Source organism: Chenopodium album, chromosome 2, assembly GCF_948465745.1.
Source record: "Chenopodium album chromosome 2, dcCheAlbu1.1, whole genome shotgun sequence".
Classification (NCBI taxonomy): Eukaryota; Viridiplantae; Streptophyta; class Magnoliopsida; order Caryophyllales; family Amaranthaceae; genus Chenopodium; species Chenopodium album.
This window is the reverse complement of record NC_137835.1, coordinates 1,778,444-1,795,289: the sequence shown is the minus strand read 5'-3', so window position 1 is coordinate 1,795,289 and position 16,846 is coordinate 1,778,444. Positions and strand designations below refer to the sequence as shown.

The 16,846-nt window shown below is 34.5% G+C and overlaps 1 protein-coding gene, 1 long non-coding RNA gene and 1 pseudogene across 2 annotated transcripts; 1 reads left to right on the top strand and 2 right to left on the bottom strand.

Annotated features, from left to right (window-relative positions):
• Positions 1–200: 200 nt before the first annotated feature.
• LOC145605937 (uncharacterized) lies at positions 201–8,678 on the bottom strand. The gene is made up of 15 exons (XM_081662008.1): positions 8,461–8,678; positions 8,258–8,372; positions 8,088–8,170; positions 7,934–7,997; positions 7,728–7,845; positions 7,260–7,414; positions 5,414–5,510; positions 5,159–5,233; positions 3,218–3,307; positions 2,259–2,384; positions 1,370–1,407; positions 1,177–1,227; positions 889–1,056; positions 691–803; positions 201–610 (listed from the first exon to the last, which is right to left on the bottom strand). Exons 1-15 carry the CDS (start codon positions 8,661–8,663, stop codon positions 487–489), a joined length of 1,620 nt encoding a protein of 539 aa, XP_081518134.1. The 5' UTR covers positions 8,664–8,678; the 3' UTR covers positions 201–486.
• A 4,156-nt stretch (positions 8,679–12,834) lies between these two features.
• LOC145592443 (NAD(P)H-quinone oxidoreductase subunit S, chloroplastic pseudogene) lies at positions 12,835–13,792 on the top strand (annotated as a pseudogene).
• Positions 13,793–13,973: 181 nt separating this feature from the next.
• Positions 13,974–15,475, bottom strand: LOC145592453 (uncharacterized). Its single transcript, XR_014102422.1, has 2 exons — positions 14,463–15,475; positions 13,974–14,324 (listed from the first exon to the last, which is right to left on the bottom strand). It is a non-coding gene; the product is annotated as an uncharacterized LOC145592453 (long non-coding RNA).
• Positions 15,476–16,846: the final 1,371 nt, after the last annotated feature.

Sequence of the window (16,846 nt, the reverse complement as noted above, 5' to 3'; positions counted from 1 at the left end):
TGCGTGTGTACATCCAGTAGCTTGTTGCATACCGCATTCCTACCAAAGGCCAAAGGCGATAATCAACTAAGGTCTTTCTGTTTAATAAAAGCTGTAGCCCTTTACGCATATAAACGTAGAACTGCCTTGATACAAAGATGCATAAAACACATGCTGTGATGCTGATCCTTCAAACCAAGGAAGTTCAACATCCAAAGATCTGCCAAATATAAAATTAGGAGACTTTTTAGCCACATAAACTGATAAACAGCATGGTCAGCTCACTTTCCTCAACATTTCAATCTAAAAGTTGTATTTGGTTGAACAAAATTAAGGAGCTGAAATACATTATTGCAGAAATCTAATCCCATAAGTAATGTGATGAAATCAGGGCCTATAATTTATTGTCGTAAAACTTTGTTTCTATCCCAATTGTATGGGACCTAAGTAAAGCTGCAATAAGGAAAACAGGGTTAATTTGATACATCAATAACCCCTACAATTGCTTCAGTTGTCTCCGTAGATCCATTTCTCAGCATTGTGTGTGTAACTGACCAATTCCTCAGGCTTGAACCAAAGCTTGATTTCATCCTTAGCTGTTTCTGGGCCATCACTTCCATGGATAATATTTCTACATTCAAAAAATTAAGTCAGATTAACAGTGCCCAACAAGCAGTATTCATCCAAATCATTAGTCATAAGTAGTAATACCTTCCAACGACGACTGCAAGGTCACCTCTGATGGTTCCTGGTTCTGATTTCTGTGGGTCTGTGGCTCCAATGAGTTTCCTTCCGTATTTAATCACCCCCTCGCCTTCCCAAACCTATGAAAATAAGTAAGTTAGTCACAAACGATTTGGAAGTCACGTCTCTCATGAAAAAAAAAAAAATTGTTAACTAATTTCTCACCATAGCAACCACCGGGCCAGAGCTCAGAAAATCACAGAGTCCGTTGAAGAAAGGCCTCTCTGACAGATCATGATAATGCTTCTGGGCAAAATCCTTTGAGGGAACCACTACTTTGATAGCAACAAGCTTGAAACCCTTTCGCTCAAAACGTGCTACGATTTCTGAGATCTAAACATTGGAACAGTAATCTGTGTTAGTAAAAAAAAGAACGAAAAAGGCTGTCCCAACTGCAAATTTCAATGGTAAGACACTCAATGAAAAAAGAAAAGGCACAGGAAAAGTACTAACCAGCCCTCTCTGTACTCCATCAGGTTTGATAGCAATGAAAGTACGCTCCATCTACACACATTTCAGTATGAAATCTCTCTTAAAATCCTTTTCATGATTTAGAAGAGTACTTGGCAGGATACAAATTCAACCATTACAATTACAAGAATTAAGAGATCTTAAGAAGTAAATACAGCAAAAGCTAAGCAGGTACCTCTGCAGCATAAGCTTCCTGGTCCTGAAGCAAGTAAGCTACATTGCGAAACAGGCGAGGAAAATAGCATATTAGAGAGAGAAAATAAGCGGAAACACCAATAGCATTGGTACATATCAGCAGAAATTCAGGAAATAACCTATCACACAAAGCATAGAAAGAAACTACTTCTTAACCCCATTGATAAACAGCATAAAATTAGTTTTTGTAGACAAGATTTAAGCTTGCTGCCACTAAAACGCTTAGCTAGTGGTAAGGCTGCTCTTCTTCAATTTCATATGGAAGAGGTTCCGAATGTCACGAAGCTAAAACAAAGCAAAGTACAAGGCTTCTACCTCCCACTCAAAATAAATAAAAAATAAAAAAATGTCAATGACATGTAATTCTTTCTTAGTTTTAACTTCCAATTTACAAACGCCCATAACATGCATTGACTGATAGAGAACTGTAATAGAGCACATAAACAAAAAAATTCCTCATTTAGTCTTCAGCAATACAAACTTTCTACGGGACAATATTTGGGAGGAAAAAAAAAAAACCAAGCCTAGGTTTCCCAAATTATTGTGTCATTACATATTGAACAACAAACCATATCTAAATTTCTTTACCATATATAAGCACAAATATAGTACTTTCTATCTTTCTACATCTCATTTATAATGTCAAAAGCATTCTTTTTTGGGTCCCAATAAAGTTGTCAAATTAGTACCAATTAGTGCTTTTTACTAGTAGAAAGACGAATTACCCTTCAAAATTATCTATTGATTAACCTTTTAGTCCCAAAATTTGAGAGATACGGATGGTTCAATAATTCAGCAATCACACAAAAAGATAAACAGCAAGAAAAGACATGAAAAGAAAATCATTGAAAGGGTAAACTATTGGGCACCTGCTGCAGGAATGGCCAATGCGGTAGACAACCATGTTCCGGATGCATTGGCTCCTCCGAGAGAAGCCAAGTGAGACGCTTTTCCTCTCAAGGATACAGCAGCAGTAGCAGCCACAGTTCGTCCTTCTGCAATTCAAACACAAAAACGACTTCAAAAACAATACTTAATCCATCGTATGATAACAAACAAATATACTCAAAAAAGCACAAACTCGTCCCACTCAATCGTTTCATATTGTGTCGTACATGTGCACAACTTCTATAAAACCATACCCTTCAAGCTGTAATGAAGACAAGCAACATAGATAATACATGCATTTGAAGTCCAAAACCATTTACAAATCATTTTCAATTGACAAAGCAAATAAAAGATGAATCCTGAAATTCAATTTCATTTATCAATCTACCTCTTTTCTAATAACAAAGTTAAACAATCTTCTATCCTTTTAATTAATTATGTTGTTCTTTGTTATAACCTAAATATCAAAATAACCCTAATTTAAGGATTTATAAGCCTTTTAACATCTCAAAGTCCATTCCAACAACATAATAACACAATCAATTGACTATCAATCAAAAGCAACAATCTAAAAACTTAAACTCAATTCTAATTCAAACATACTTACTACACTAAAGATCATACTCAGCATAATTTCCTTCGTTTATTCTTAAATACAACATTTACATTTCCCACTACTCACACAACCGACAATCTTTAACAATTTATAATAATAATCAAACAAAAGGTCTTTGTTAGACTCGTCTCAATTTACGTTTTTAAAATCAACCACGTATATAGTCAATATTACAGATTAAAATCATGCATCGACAAGCGCGAAAACAACCATCATAATAATAATAATGTTGAACTAAGAATGTAACGGAAAAACAAGCAAATGAATCTGAAAGATAAATGACATGACATTTGAACAACGATCTAGGAGAGAGAGAGAGAGTACCAGGGACGAAGCGAGAGGCGGAGTTCTTGGAAGAAGAAAGAAAAGAGCGAGCAGCCCTAGAAGCAGATCTGTAAAAGTGGGACCTCATTTTTCAATGGAGAGAGAAAACAAACTCTAACAAAGAAGAAGATAGTAGGAGTGAGGTTACTAGACTGACAGATCGATACAACAGTCGTAGTAATGTTTTAAGGGTTTTGTTTGGGTCTTTTTATAGTAGTAAGTAGTTGGTAGGATTTTGATGCTTTCTTATTTACTTTTTACTGTTGGAGATTTGGAAATGCTTTTTTTGTTGTTAAAATAACAATGTCTTTTTTTTTTACAAAAGATTCAAATAAGTGAATAACAATGCTTTTGCTTTGCTTTGTTTTCTTTGCTTTTTTTCTTTACTTGCCTTGTTTAGGTTTTTGATTAGGAATCGTACATTTGCTTTAAGTGTGTGAGACATGTCTAATCTAGGTATCATCAAGGTGTATTGTTGATGAAGTTAGGTCAATTAGGGTTGTTGTATGAGTCGACTGTCGAGTAATTAAACTGATATTGTTATCGTATTGGATAAGTAGTGTAGTATTTGTAGTTATTGAAGTGGATCAGTATTTGTATCGACTTTTATGAGGTCTAAGTATTCAAGCTTTTGGATTTATATCTCCGATTATATTTGATTTTATACTTGATTCAAAACTAAATACGTATTCATCACATCATGGATCTGGATATGGATGTCATTGCTTATAAAATATACAAAGCATTTGCTTTACAACATTTAAATTGTGAGCTTCTTATTCAAGGAATGCAAAGGAGATATTAAAATTAATAATGAATTAGGAGTGTGAGGAATGCAAGGAAAGTCTAAACGTAGACATGAGTTTACAATCTTTAATCATGTCTCTCATAAATTGGTAAATACGCCATGTCTTGTTCAGTTTTGTCATTATACATTTCTTCTCCTCTCCATTTCTTCTTTTTTATACCGACCAACTAGGTGGACTAGCTACACTTGGCCCACCTTGGGCCCTTCCATCTCTTGCGATCTTGCCCACACTAACCATCGCCAACTCCCCCCCCCCCCCCCCCCAACCAACAACCAACAACAAACCCACCTTATTTCTTCCACCTCACTCTCTGCTCCTTCCCTTCCGTTTCTCCTCTTTTACTCATAGGCTCATAGCCACAACCTTCACTATAGCCAATTAAAAGTAACAAAATAACAACCATAGTAGGAGTCAAGAGAGGAAAACCAAAAAAAAAAAAAAAAAAAAAACCTTACATCATAAAATAGAAGAGACATTTAGCAAATCACAAAACTATATGGATTGTAGACATGATATCATCATATTTATCATGTATGATTTGTTTGAGTAAATTATTTACATGTAAAATAGTCACAAATAAGTACTAGAACTTCAACTTCAAATAACAATGAGTTCATCATCACAAATCATCCAAACTTCAATACATGTAAATTCGTTAGAAAGTTGCAAATACTTTTTCATGGATCACATATACGACAACGTCGATATATCAATTAGCAATAAACGCCTCCACCAGCAAAGCTCCACAAATCACGTGGGCCTTGTAATAGTGTTGAGTTTACTCTACGTACACTGCTTCACAGCCTAATTATACTCCAATGCTGACAAGTTAAGTATCTAAGTCATCATCCTACTTACAAGCAAGACACTTCCCCAAACAACTACGGACTTTGTAAAACTACTTCACATTACGTATCCTCGTTTCAAAAAACGTTCGTAAGAATGGAATTCTTAATGATAAGGGCATGATTTATATATGGAATCAAATCAGTCGTTTGATCAAAACAAACTGGAACTAACTGTCAATAAAAAAAAGTCCAGTTAATTTGACAGTAACTAGCGAGGATAAGACAGTAACAGACTAACAGTCACGACAGAAAACCAGGATGGGCACAAGTGTTTATTTAATGGCCAAGGCCAAGTCCACTGATCAGAAGTTTCCAGGAGGGGAAATTCGACGGGAGCTCAAAGTGGTGAACAATGGTGTCTGAAATACAAGGTAACATTGGCAAAGAAAAAAGTTCAATCTGTAGCACTTAGTCAATTAGCAAACCTGAAATTACCCTTATTTTATTTACCTTGAATGTGGTTATATTTACAAGCACAATAATTAATTTCTGCACATCAAACTCAGATTCTCAATAACCTTATCTTTCTAGCTATATACATTGCTGAACGTTGCTTTCACAATTTTGATCACCGGGGTCAGTTTTATCAGGTCCAAGCTTGCACTCTGTTCGTAATGCTCTTAACCAAGAATCAACCTGTGCAATAAAGTTACAATCCAAGTATCAAAACTAATGATCAAGAACAGTTACACTTGTAATACATGCAACCTCGCGTAATGCTCTTAACCAAGAATCAACCTATGCCATAAAGTTACAATCCAAGTATCAAAACTAATGATCAAGAACAGTTACACTTGAAATACATGCAACCACGGTTAAGGACATAGAACTCTAACAAAAAAGGTCATTTCATCTTCTTCTTCCTGCTGAACATGAATACATACAACAAAGACATATGGAGTTGATCATCTGTTTCACTTGGGACTTTATATTTCACCTCAAAATCAGTGTAGGATCCTCGACATTGAAATGAGGGTATGGACAGTTGACACCTCATTTGGACCAAAAACATGATAAATTTTCTTTAAAAAGCTAAAACATGAACAATTGTGTTCAAGTAAACAGTCTATGACCCCTCAATTATAATCCATCAATTTTATTTTTTTTAGTATACTCACTTTGTCCTTCTACAGCGATTCATACACAAATCAGTAATATGAGATTGTTAGGTTTAGGTTAGTCTTGATAAATAAATTCAAGTTATCATTTTTTTTGTAAAAATTTTAGGAAAATTTGTAAATTACCACCCAAAAAGAGAAATTTTCAGATTACCACCTTTTTATATTTTCCGGTGGAAATTTCGTTTGAGGGCCCCACATAACGGCTATAAACGACTAATTTCACTATTTGGACTCTCTCTCTCCCCGATTTTTGTTGTTTATAAGTTGTACAACTTCAAGTCACAAATTTTGCCCCAAATTTCAATCAAAATTCCTCAAATTTCAATTGCTATTGTGAGAAGAAGTTATCTGCTGAAGATCGTACACTCAATTTGCATCAAAGGTATGATTCAACTACTTCATAATTTATTTTTTCGCCAATTTAGGAATTAGGGTTCATGAGTCAATTAAATTGGGGTTTTTTTTTTGCAATTAGGCTATTTGTTTGCAATTAATTGTGCGATTTTGTTAGAATTCTGCTAATTGGAGTTGATGTTGTCCAAATTTGTTGAATGATTGTTTGCTATGTTGAGTAATTGTATCTTATGTGTTGTGTTTTGCGATTGATAGATTTGAATGATTCATAGTTGCATGAAGTTGTAAGCTTGTTCTTTTTTTGTTTTTGGATTATGTTTTGCAAAAATGGAGGAGAATAGGTACATTTTCAGATTTAAGTATTTGAGTTTTGTTGTTGACCTTGAATATGAAGTGGAGGAATTAAGGAGAGATGAAGTTTTTAGATCATTGCCTCAGTCAGAATGTTAGGTCGAAGAAAAGAAGGAAAAAAAAGAGGGGAGTTAATAAGGTGGGGCCCACAATCGGATATTCCACCGGAAAACATTAAAAGGTGGTAATCTGAACATTCTTTTAATTTAATGGGTGGTTATTTAAAATAAAAGTTTTAATGGGTGGTAATTTCAAATTAGGATCCCTTTTTGGGTGGTAATTTACAAATTTTCCAAAATTTTACTTACAGAGAATAAAAATGCTTTGTACGGAGTATGATCAAAGTTGTGTGTAAACTTAATATAACAGAGGGAGTACGTAATACTACAATAACATGAAATTTCACACAAACTCAATAATGTCAGTTCATTTAAGATTTATTAGTTTAACATAAGCAATTAACAAGTGACAAAATGAAGTAAATCTGCCCCAGATAAGAAGGACATCTTTAACAGCAAATCACATACAAAAAAAGTGAAGCAGTAGCTACTGGATTTACCTGTATCTCAGAATCGCTAGAACATTCAATTCTGAGTCCATAACGTGTAACAATGTAAAAGCAGTGCCAAATTTCTTCACCTTCTCGAACTATGCATGGCAATGAACCTACTTCATCAATGTCGGAGAGAAGAGCTGAATCCTGAGGACTCAAATCTGCAGCAGCTTTATTAGATTATTAGGTAATAAATTCAAATGCTATCAAAATTTGAATACATTGACACCCCATTCAAACAAGCATACAAATAAGGCAATAACACACTTTGACAAATGTACCCACCTTCCTCATTCCTCAAGAAAAAGTCCATTACAAAACAAACATGTGACTTTTTAACACAACACATCTAGGAAACATGTTATCGAGTCAAAGATACCATCACAAATGATTGAAATGAATAATACAGTTCCAGTCATTAAACATGTCACCTGAAATGAACATTTGAAGAAGATGGACCAAGAAATCAAATACCTGTAGAAGACAAGTAAAAGAAGATGCATGATCCTTGCAGGACTGTAAAGCGAGGAACCCAGTCATCGACATCACAATCATCAATAGGAGGTAGCTCGCCAGGTAGTGCCGCCCATCGCTAAAGATTTCAAAAATAATGCATCAAATTCAAGCAACATAGTATTGAAGTTGGTCCAAATGCTGAAAGATTACAAATAGAACCCTACTGTTCTCATATTTAAGTATCCTGATAGTCGAGCCCGCCGCAAGATTTCATCAAGATGTTCCAACCTACATTAGCGGGAACATGTAAATGAAAGAGTACAAGTAGCTGGCTAGTTCAACGCATGTATACAAGTGGAAGAGATAAGCATTTCTTACTGTGCTTTGAAATGAGCCTCTCTTTCTTCTACATCAGCAAGTTCTGACCGAAGGGATTCTAGTTCTACAGCACTCAGCTCAACCTGTGAGTTAGAGACAGAAAAAAGTCACATTTACATTCTTATTACAAATATAAAGGGGATTGAGTAAGCAAAGTTAACTGCAAATACCTTTTCTTCACCATTAAGACCAGTGATATTTCGTAGTCCCTTCAAACTAAATAACCTCAACATGAATGAAGCAGTTTTCAACTTGCTCCTAGAAAATGAACGATTCTGAACTATGCTGAAGTCAAAGGAAAGAAAAATAATGGTGAGAATCAACTAATAAATTACTTCACTATTACACTTTTCTTTTCAACTAATAAAGGTACCTGGAGGCACTGTTGACAGTTGTATTTGAGAAAAATGAATGTCTATCTAAATGAGATGTTGTGCCAGATGTTGATGTATGAGGAGAATCTTCACCAGATACTGAGGTATCTGAACTTCTGGGTAGGGGAGAATCTGCGGAAGCGGAAGCTGAAGCCTCAAAATAATCTGGTATGATCTCTATAGTTCTAGGACCATCACCCATCAATGAAATTCCTATTTTGCAAATTGGCTGCAAAATTTAAACAACACAGTGAACACACTGAGGAAGGTTGTAGTCATTAGTATAATCCTTCAAGCAAATGAGAACAAAACATTGGCTATAATCAGCACATAGTTGAAGGATATAGCCAACAGCATATTGAACAGGAGCAATTGCAAATTTTGCATGTGTAATAATAAAGCAGAAGTTCAAGATTAGTAATTTGCTTTTCACATGTACAGACATGGAACCATATTATTCTAAAAGGTTGGCATAAGGTAAATAATTGTTATTTAAAGGTGTAATTGGGCAACTTTTAATGCAAATCTTGTTCAATATACTCCACTTATTAGCTTATTTCAAAATGTAGATTCATTCCAATCAATTTTCTAAGGCATTACTCACCTTTCACCAAACCAAACACCAGACACCACCAACAATAAATATCATTATAAGTTTATAACAATGAATTATTTGACATTAAATTAACTCTTTTTCACTCGATCTAAATGACCCTGGAAAATAAGTGCCATGTTTGTTTCATTTCATCTTATAATATCAAAAAAAATGCACATATAATATTCCAACTATTTGCATTGCAATTATTCTACTCTCTACTTTTGGTATTTATGATATTAGCTATCCTAATTGCTTAATACGAAGTGAATCTCTATACATTTTATACACTTATCAAAAATATGTTCGTTTTCCGCTTTTCTTAGAATTTATTCGGGGAGGAAAATAGGGAAGAGAAGCAAGGAGAGAGGAAAATTTTCAACTTTGAAAGTTCATTAAGAAGTTAAGAAAGAAGGAAGCCTATAATTAGCCTCTGTTTCCCTAATCTGACATCCAATTATCCAAACCAGGGAGCTTGATCCCATAACCTCCCTTCCCACATCAAAACAAAGTAAGAAATATTACTCTTAGTGAAAACCCTATAACTGTGACTGAAGACCTAACTGCAAACTGATGCCAAACACAGTTCACATACTGAAAACATTAAGCGATCAACAAAGTACTAAACAATTACAATAATACACCAAAAAAAAAAAAAAAAAAAAAAAACCATCTAAGAAACAAAGTGTTTTTGCAATTTCATGAAAGTAAAACAAATTATAGAATAATGATGTAAAGCTCTTAAAAGGCATGTGGGAGAAGAGGAGAACTATAGCTACTGGCACTCCTATGAGAAGTTCCCAAGGATTAATGTAATACGCTAATACAGGATTACAGGCAACTTAAACTATATGAAGAAAATAATTATGTATGTAAGTTTAAAATAAAATAAGAGGAATAAATTGGCACCAATTAGTAAGCCAATATTTTTCCTCAAAGCTAATGCAGTCTTCAAATGACACACTAGTGAACAATATAGTAAACTATCTAGCAATTTAGCCAAATCAAAATCACAGATGGATTTCCCAGAGGAAATAAGACTCCATTCATCTGAAAACAAAGCTTTGGTCTATCAAAATCCTTGATTTCTTTCTTATTGGCCATATCAAGTGACTAGAAGTTGGATGTAGAGTATCTTACCCGTAGAAATAAGAATAAGTTAATAACACTAGGCATATAAATACTAGTTCTGGTAATCGATAATTTGGCATGTCTATCAGTTGATGAAGTTTGCAATGATTTATGAGCAGTTTGAAATACTAGATCATTGCAAAATTATCAACCACAGCAGCAATTTCAACAACAGTTCAATTACTAAAAACCATAAGCAGCCACATTGGATGGTAAAACGACATCTCTTGGCAATAAATAATTCCTGCTCAATCCTAAGTAGCCTCAATCATCTATCCTCACTCCAAAACCCCGACAAGAGTTTCAATTGCCTAAAGTTAACAGCTTATAAAAAGTAGCCCTTGATCCAGCTAATTACCCAATAATCAAGATCATACTTTTTAGCATTCTCAACTAAATTGCTCAAAATCCTCACCCACTTTACAAAAACTTGAAAAAAAAAACAAATTTGAACTATACTAACAGAAGGCGTTAATTAATCAGCTCAAAAAAACCCCAATCAAAAGTCATATTTCCATATACATCACCCTCCAAACCAACCCTAAACCCTAAAAAAAAAAAAAAAAAAAAAAAAAAACTCCATACTTTGAATAATCCATTACAATACTGAAATTGAACTTAACTCCATCATAACCCCAAATTAAATTCGAATCAATTAACCCAAAAAAGACAAAAATCGTATACATAATTGATCATAATCTTGACATCGTCAACTTATTCGAAAATTTATTAGTAGCAAATACAGAAATTAAATCACAAGCTAAATCAATAACAAAGTGCAAATTTTGCAAGATTCCCAGAAAAATTCAAGTACTTAATCAAGCAAAAGCAAATTCATTCAGCATAAAAAATACAAGAAAAAAGGAAGTACCTTGTTAATGGAGATTGGAGAGAAGGGGGTTGGCGATTGAGGGGAGAGATTGAAGAAAGGGAAAGGGGGTTTGAGTTCGTGGTTTTTTTTTTGTTGTGTTTAGTGCTGGTTTAAGAATTAAAAATATGAGATTGACCAATGGTAGAAGAATACGTCTCATTTTTAACAATCATTATCATTTTATTGTGATGATTATATCCAATGAACTGTTCGTTAATGTTGTTGTACTCGGAAAACAATTGCCGAATTTGCCTGTTGTAATTACCGTTTTACCCTCCACCTGACTTGCTGGCGTTTCGTAATTCAATTGGACTCGGGGAACAAAATTGTACTCGTCGTTTTAAGCTTGTAACTAGCCTGGTTGTTGAATAGCGTAGTCCTATGATGATTAGAGCTGGTTATTGAGTAGGGTACTTCAATGATAATAGGGTCAGAGTCAAGTTTAAAGGGTTTTTCATGGGCAGGGTTTTTAATGGACAAGTCCCTTATTAGGTAGGGTCAATATAGGGCTATAATGTTTTTTTCAAATTAATTGATAAAGAAAATAGATAATGTAAAAATAATGGACATGACCCTTTTTTATCCGACCCACACCGGCCCGTCCAATAACCAGGTCTAATGATAATAAGGTCAAAACTCATGATCAATCTTATAAAATCCTTAATACTACCTTCGTGTATGATATTTTGACTCACTTACTATCCATGTGGTCAAAATAAAATAACTTTAACCACATGTTATAAGATATACAATAGTAATAATTCACCATGTAAGATCTTATTAGATTCCTCTCATTATAAATAATCTAAATATCAATTTTTTTTATATATATTTTTAAATTATACACCGCTAGAGTTATTCATTGTCAAAGATATTTATTGGAGACCGTGTAATTGCAAAGTGAGTCGAACTTTCAAGAACAGAGGGAGTAGATATTGTCTTTAATGGAACATGACCCTTATTGATAAGATCAATCTACGTCCAAAATCAATCATTCAATAATAATATCAAAATATAAAGTAAAAATAAACAAGCAACGACATACTCCCTCCATTCCTAAATAATTTACCCGTTTGATATTTCTTCTTTTCACTATTCATATATGGAGTACTAACTTTGACTATTATATTTTTTTTTTTTTTTTTTTTTTAAAAAAAAAAACAACTTCTAAACAAAAAAAAAAAAAACAACTTCTAAACATTTTCCTCCATGATCACTTGTTTGGGCTTGGCCACTAGATAATGGCTTGGGGCAGGATGATTATTACTTGAAACAATAAACCTACCAGTTTAAAGTTGATTTGATTCAATGTAGCAATATCAAATGGTTTGTGTCCACAAATAGTTGATTTGTGATTTTACATGTCAACAAATATTAATTAAAATTTGACCTTAATTATATCCAAAAAAAAAAAATAGCTTTAAATTCAAATTAGTGATATATTATGATCAACCACTAAATTTGAAGAAAGGAGTATTATATCACCAAAGGTGAAAGTCTTACAGTTTTAGGTGTAATATTTCAAACAAAGTTAAAGAGAACATTTAAACTTAGTCCTATAAGAAGTATTCCGTATAGAAGTAATTACTTTCTAGTCACTAAAAAATTACGGAGTTAAAGTCATAAAAGTAAGTTTATCACTATGACTATGAGATGGTTTCGTACACAATTTAACCTTAATAAGGAGATAGAGAAATCGATTAGATGAAGGCCATTGTCTTTTGTCTCGTGCTACCATTTCAAATGAATAAGATAGGACCGAATCAAACCCCACATAAATTTTGTGGTCAGAAAATCAGAATAACACACAGCAACTCTCTCTGTCTCTCTCCTCCTGCAAAGTGAATTAGGCAACAATGGCATCTTCTTCCTTATCACCCCCTAGCTTCCAAGGTGTCTTCCTTAACAAATCACTATTTCTAGGCCAAAATCACATCAAATTATTAACTCAAAGATCAATCTCAACTTCTTGTCCTAAAACAATCTCGAGTAAACCAGCAATCACTGCTAAATTTGATCTCTATGGAATCTTGGGTGGCAGAGGTTTATGCAACGGCGAGGCAGGCCTTGAAAAGGAGCTGAAAAGAGACACTCAAAACCCACCACAAACAACCGAGGGTAATGAAGAGGAATCAGATAAGAAAGCATTTGCAGACTCAAGCATTGATGAGGTTATACCAGAAAATGCATTTGAGAAGGAGCTCTCAGGCCTAACTGGTGGATTTCCTGGAGGCGAAAAAGGTCTTCAGAAATTCATTGAGAAAAACCCACCTCCTCCTAAGACAGAAAACAAAGGTGGTGAAGACATGAAGATGGCTTTGACCTCAAAGAAGCCGAAACCACCTGAGCTGCCATTGTTGTTGCCCGGGATGATCGCCCTTGTTAAAAATCGGAACAATCCATACTATATGTACTGCGGTATTGTGCAGAGGATTACTGATGGCAAGGCTGGAGTGCTGTTTGAAGGAGGGAATTGGGATAGGCTGATTACATTCAGGCTTGAGGAGCTCGAAAGGAGAGAGAAGGGCCCACCAATGACAAATCCCAAGTCTGTTGTGCTTGAGCCTATGATTGAAATGCTTGAAAAGCAGGCATCAGAAACAGAAAGTAGTGAAGTAACACAGTAAGCTTCCAATGACCTATCTTTAGTCTTGTTTGTATTGTACAGATCAAAAACTGCAACTTCTCTTCTATTCACCCATAAATAAAAACCCAAGTTAAGGATTGTTCTACATTCCCAATTTCTCATATTTCCTGTAATTATATACATATTGCATCCACAATTCCACATAATCCTATTAATCTATCATTTGTTTCGAGTTAATGATTATTCCAAACATCAACTGGAAGTAGCAGGCATAGCAGATTTAACTCCCAGGAAGCTCTAATGTTAGCAGATTAATGCACATCCAAAGTAATAACAAAAGGAACTCAGGTTCTGAAAAACCGAAATTTAATCGTAGATGATAATCAACAGTACATAGTACCACAAAAAGTTGCAAATTATTTAACAGTCTCACAATTTGAAATAATTGCAATCATAGTATAAATTCCATTCAATATATGGAATATCAATAAATGGTATGGTATACACCAATTGGTTTGACTAGTCCTACCTATGCTGCCTCTTCTTTAGTCTTTACCGAGGTTGAAACAGCAGCAACAATATCTTCTAAAAAAAATCCAATTTACCAATTTTTTCACCAAAATGTTATTGTGAGAAATAGCCATTGACTACTTCAGTGAGATTAAACGCAGCCACCCAACTGCAAAGAGAAATAACAGGAAGGCAAAAGAGAATGCAAAGTAGTTAGGAAAACATGAAGTTGAGATTTCAAAGAGTTCAGAAGGGAAGGGGAGTTGAAAGATAAAAAAAGGTTTCATTTCAGGACAACATGCTGTACCAGTATAGCTTCCATCTCAGCACTTGATACTGGTGTTCGCTTGGGCTGGTCAGAAGCCTTCCCCGAGGCAGACAAGGAGGAGTTGCTGGAAGCTGACCTCAATAGGAATGCCTTCAAAGCATCATCTGTTGATGAGGAAGAAGATTCTGGCAAAGAGGAAAGGGGAAAAAAGGCAGATAAGATAAGTTAGGAGTTAAAATTAACACAGCAATAATTACCCAAATGTTTAAAGTCAGCCATTAAGCTAGACATAAGTAGTCAAACCTCAAGATTTTCTAAACCAGCAGACCAATGCTTAGCACAGCCTTTCAAACAATATCAATAGGAACAAGGTAGACGGCCTTAGATTAGATTTTAGTACTAAAACTTAAGTATAAAGAGAGGCTAGCAAGAAAGACAGCACTAATCGAAGAATCATTCTCAATATCATCACTGAGATAAATAACAGCAAAGTCAGAAACTTGTATTCAGAGAGTAAAGGCGGATATTATAGATCAAACATCAAAATAGGTTAAGAGCTTAAGGCAGAAACTGGATCACAAAACTAACTTCAAGGATAAACTACAGCTTATAGATTCCATTAGACTTTATTTTAAGAAAAAAATTGCAATGGGCAATGGCCCAGTGGTCAAGGCCTAAATGCTAGAGTCTGAACTGCCAAGTCCCATGACAGTTTGTAGGTATAAAATTTTTGCACTACGTAAACAAACTGCCTAATGCAGCTCCCATCAAAGATTCAAAGTTACACTCTTCAAATTAACTTAAAATGACTACCAACACTAAACAAAACCTTTTAGTATCTCAGCTCCTAACCCTCCCCCCACCCCACCCCCCCTCTTCCTTTTGACCCCTGGCAAAAATAAGGGCATTAAGGTCGTGTGATAAACATGTTTAATGACTTGTGCATGGGGCATTCATATTGGACATATTACTTTCGTAAGACTTTTTAAAACCAAGGAAATTTACAACATTCCACTCAGCAAACAGTTACCAGTGAGGCAGTGACTCCCTCTCTAAACCACTATTGTTAACTAGGTTGCACAAGAACAGATATAGACATAGGTACAGTGCAAATAAAACTTATACGTAGAGTGAGAAAACTTCTTGTTTATGGCTGATGGTAAATCACCAAATGTGACACTTAATGTCCAATGCATGGATGTGGATGCCAAAAATTTACAACCAGTCTTGGTGCTATTGAGTGACTTATTCTAGGCTGGAGAGTGAAAGTTGAAAAAACAGAAATAGAGATGGGCCTTGAATCTTTTGCCTTAAAAAGGTAAGAGTTCAGGTGTCAATAAATATTTTATTACTTTCCTTGTCTCGATAGTCAATATTTCATCAATCAGGCATAAGCTTCCAAAAAAAGGTTATTAAATCACATTGGTATTGTTCCTGTGAGATTCCAAGTTTTGTGTAAGTCTTTATTTTATGTTTATAGATCCAAAACATAAGAGAAATATATGAACATGGTTTTAGCTAGACAAAAACACCCTTATTTGTGTTCCCTGCATGTTGCTTGTAAATAAATACACTAAGCTAGTTGACAAAAAATCCATGCTTCCTAGCTGGTCAATGACCAAACTCTGTAACTGTCACTAGACACAGAAATGCACTCCTCGTCTTCAATTACCTAGTCATAATTTTCAATTCTACCATCTTAAACCCAAAACTGAAAAATCATACAATATTTCTTAAACCATTTAACCAAGAAAACAAATCTTATATACTGCAGATCAAACCACTTGTCATAACTCTAACTAAAATAACTTTTGTGCTCCAAGAATCCTCACGTCACAATTTACAAGCCCCATCATCCATTTTAGAATGTTTCAAGTTACATGCCCCCCCCCCCCCCCCCCCCAAAAAAAAAAAAAAAACACCTCTATTTATAACTTTCCTCTCTTTTTTCTTCACTAAGTTGGGTCCCAAATTGATCCACTTTTTTTTTTCTCCCCAAATTCCCTTTTCTAAAAAATGTGCAAATTGAAATGATGCAAGTAAAATGGGATGTAAAGAGTAACTATATTTGCCAAACTTTAATGTACAGGAAATCTCAAAATTCATGTTTCTATTCAAGCTTAAAATTCATCCTTCAGTGAAACTTGTGGAAAATATCTTCCCTAAATAACCCAACAGTACTTCCCTCATGGAAATTCAAATCTAAAAATGACCTTTCCTCTTAATAATCCCTTTGAATAAATTCGAATTAAATCCACAACACGTCAACACCACCACCTAAGCCTCAGTCCCAAAGAATAAGATCGATTGTATGAACCAAGTCCCCTAAAATTGAAATGGTGCAAGTGAAACAAAATGTAGAGAGTAACTATATTCGCTAAACTTCAATGTATGGAAAGTCTTAAAAGGTATATTTCTATTCA

Bases quoted from the DNA above. Each gene is read 5' to 3' on its own strand.
- LOC145605937 (XM_081662008.1), bottom strand. From the start codon at position 8,663: ATGGGTGATGGTCCTAGAACTATAGAGATCATACCAGATTATTTTGAG. The intron at 7,846-7,933 runs GTAGGGTTCTAT...TGAAATCTTTAG, and splicing joins GATACTTAAATATGAGAACA to CGATGGGCGGCACTACCTGG. The intron at 1,228-1,369 runs GTACCTGCTTAG...AAATGTGTGTAG, and splicing joins AGGAAGCTTATGCTGCAGAG to ATGGAGCGTACTTTCATTGC.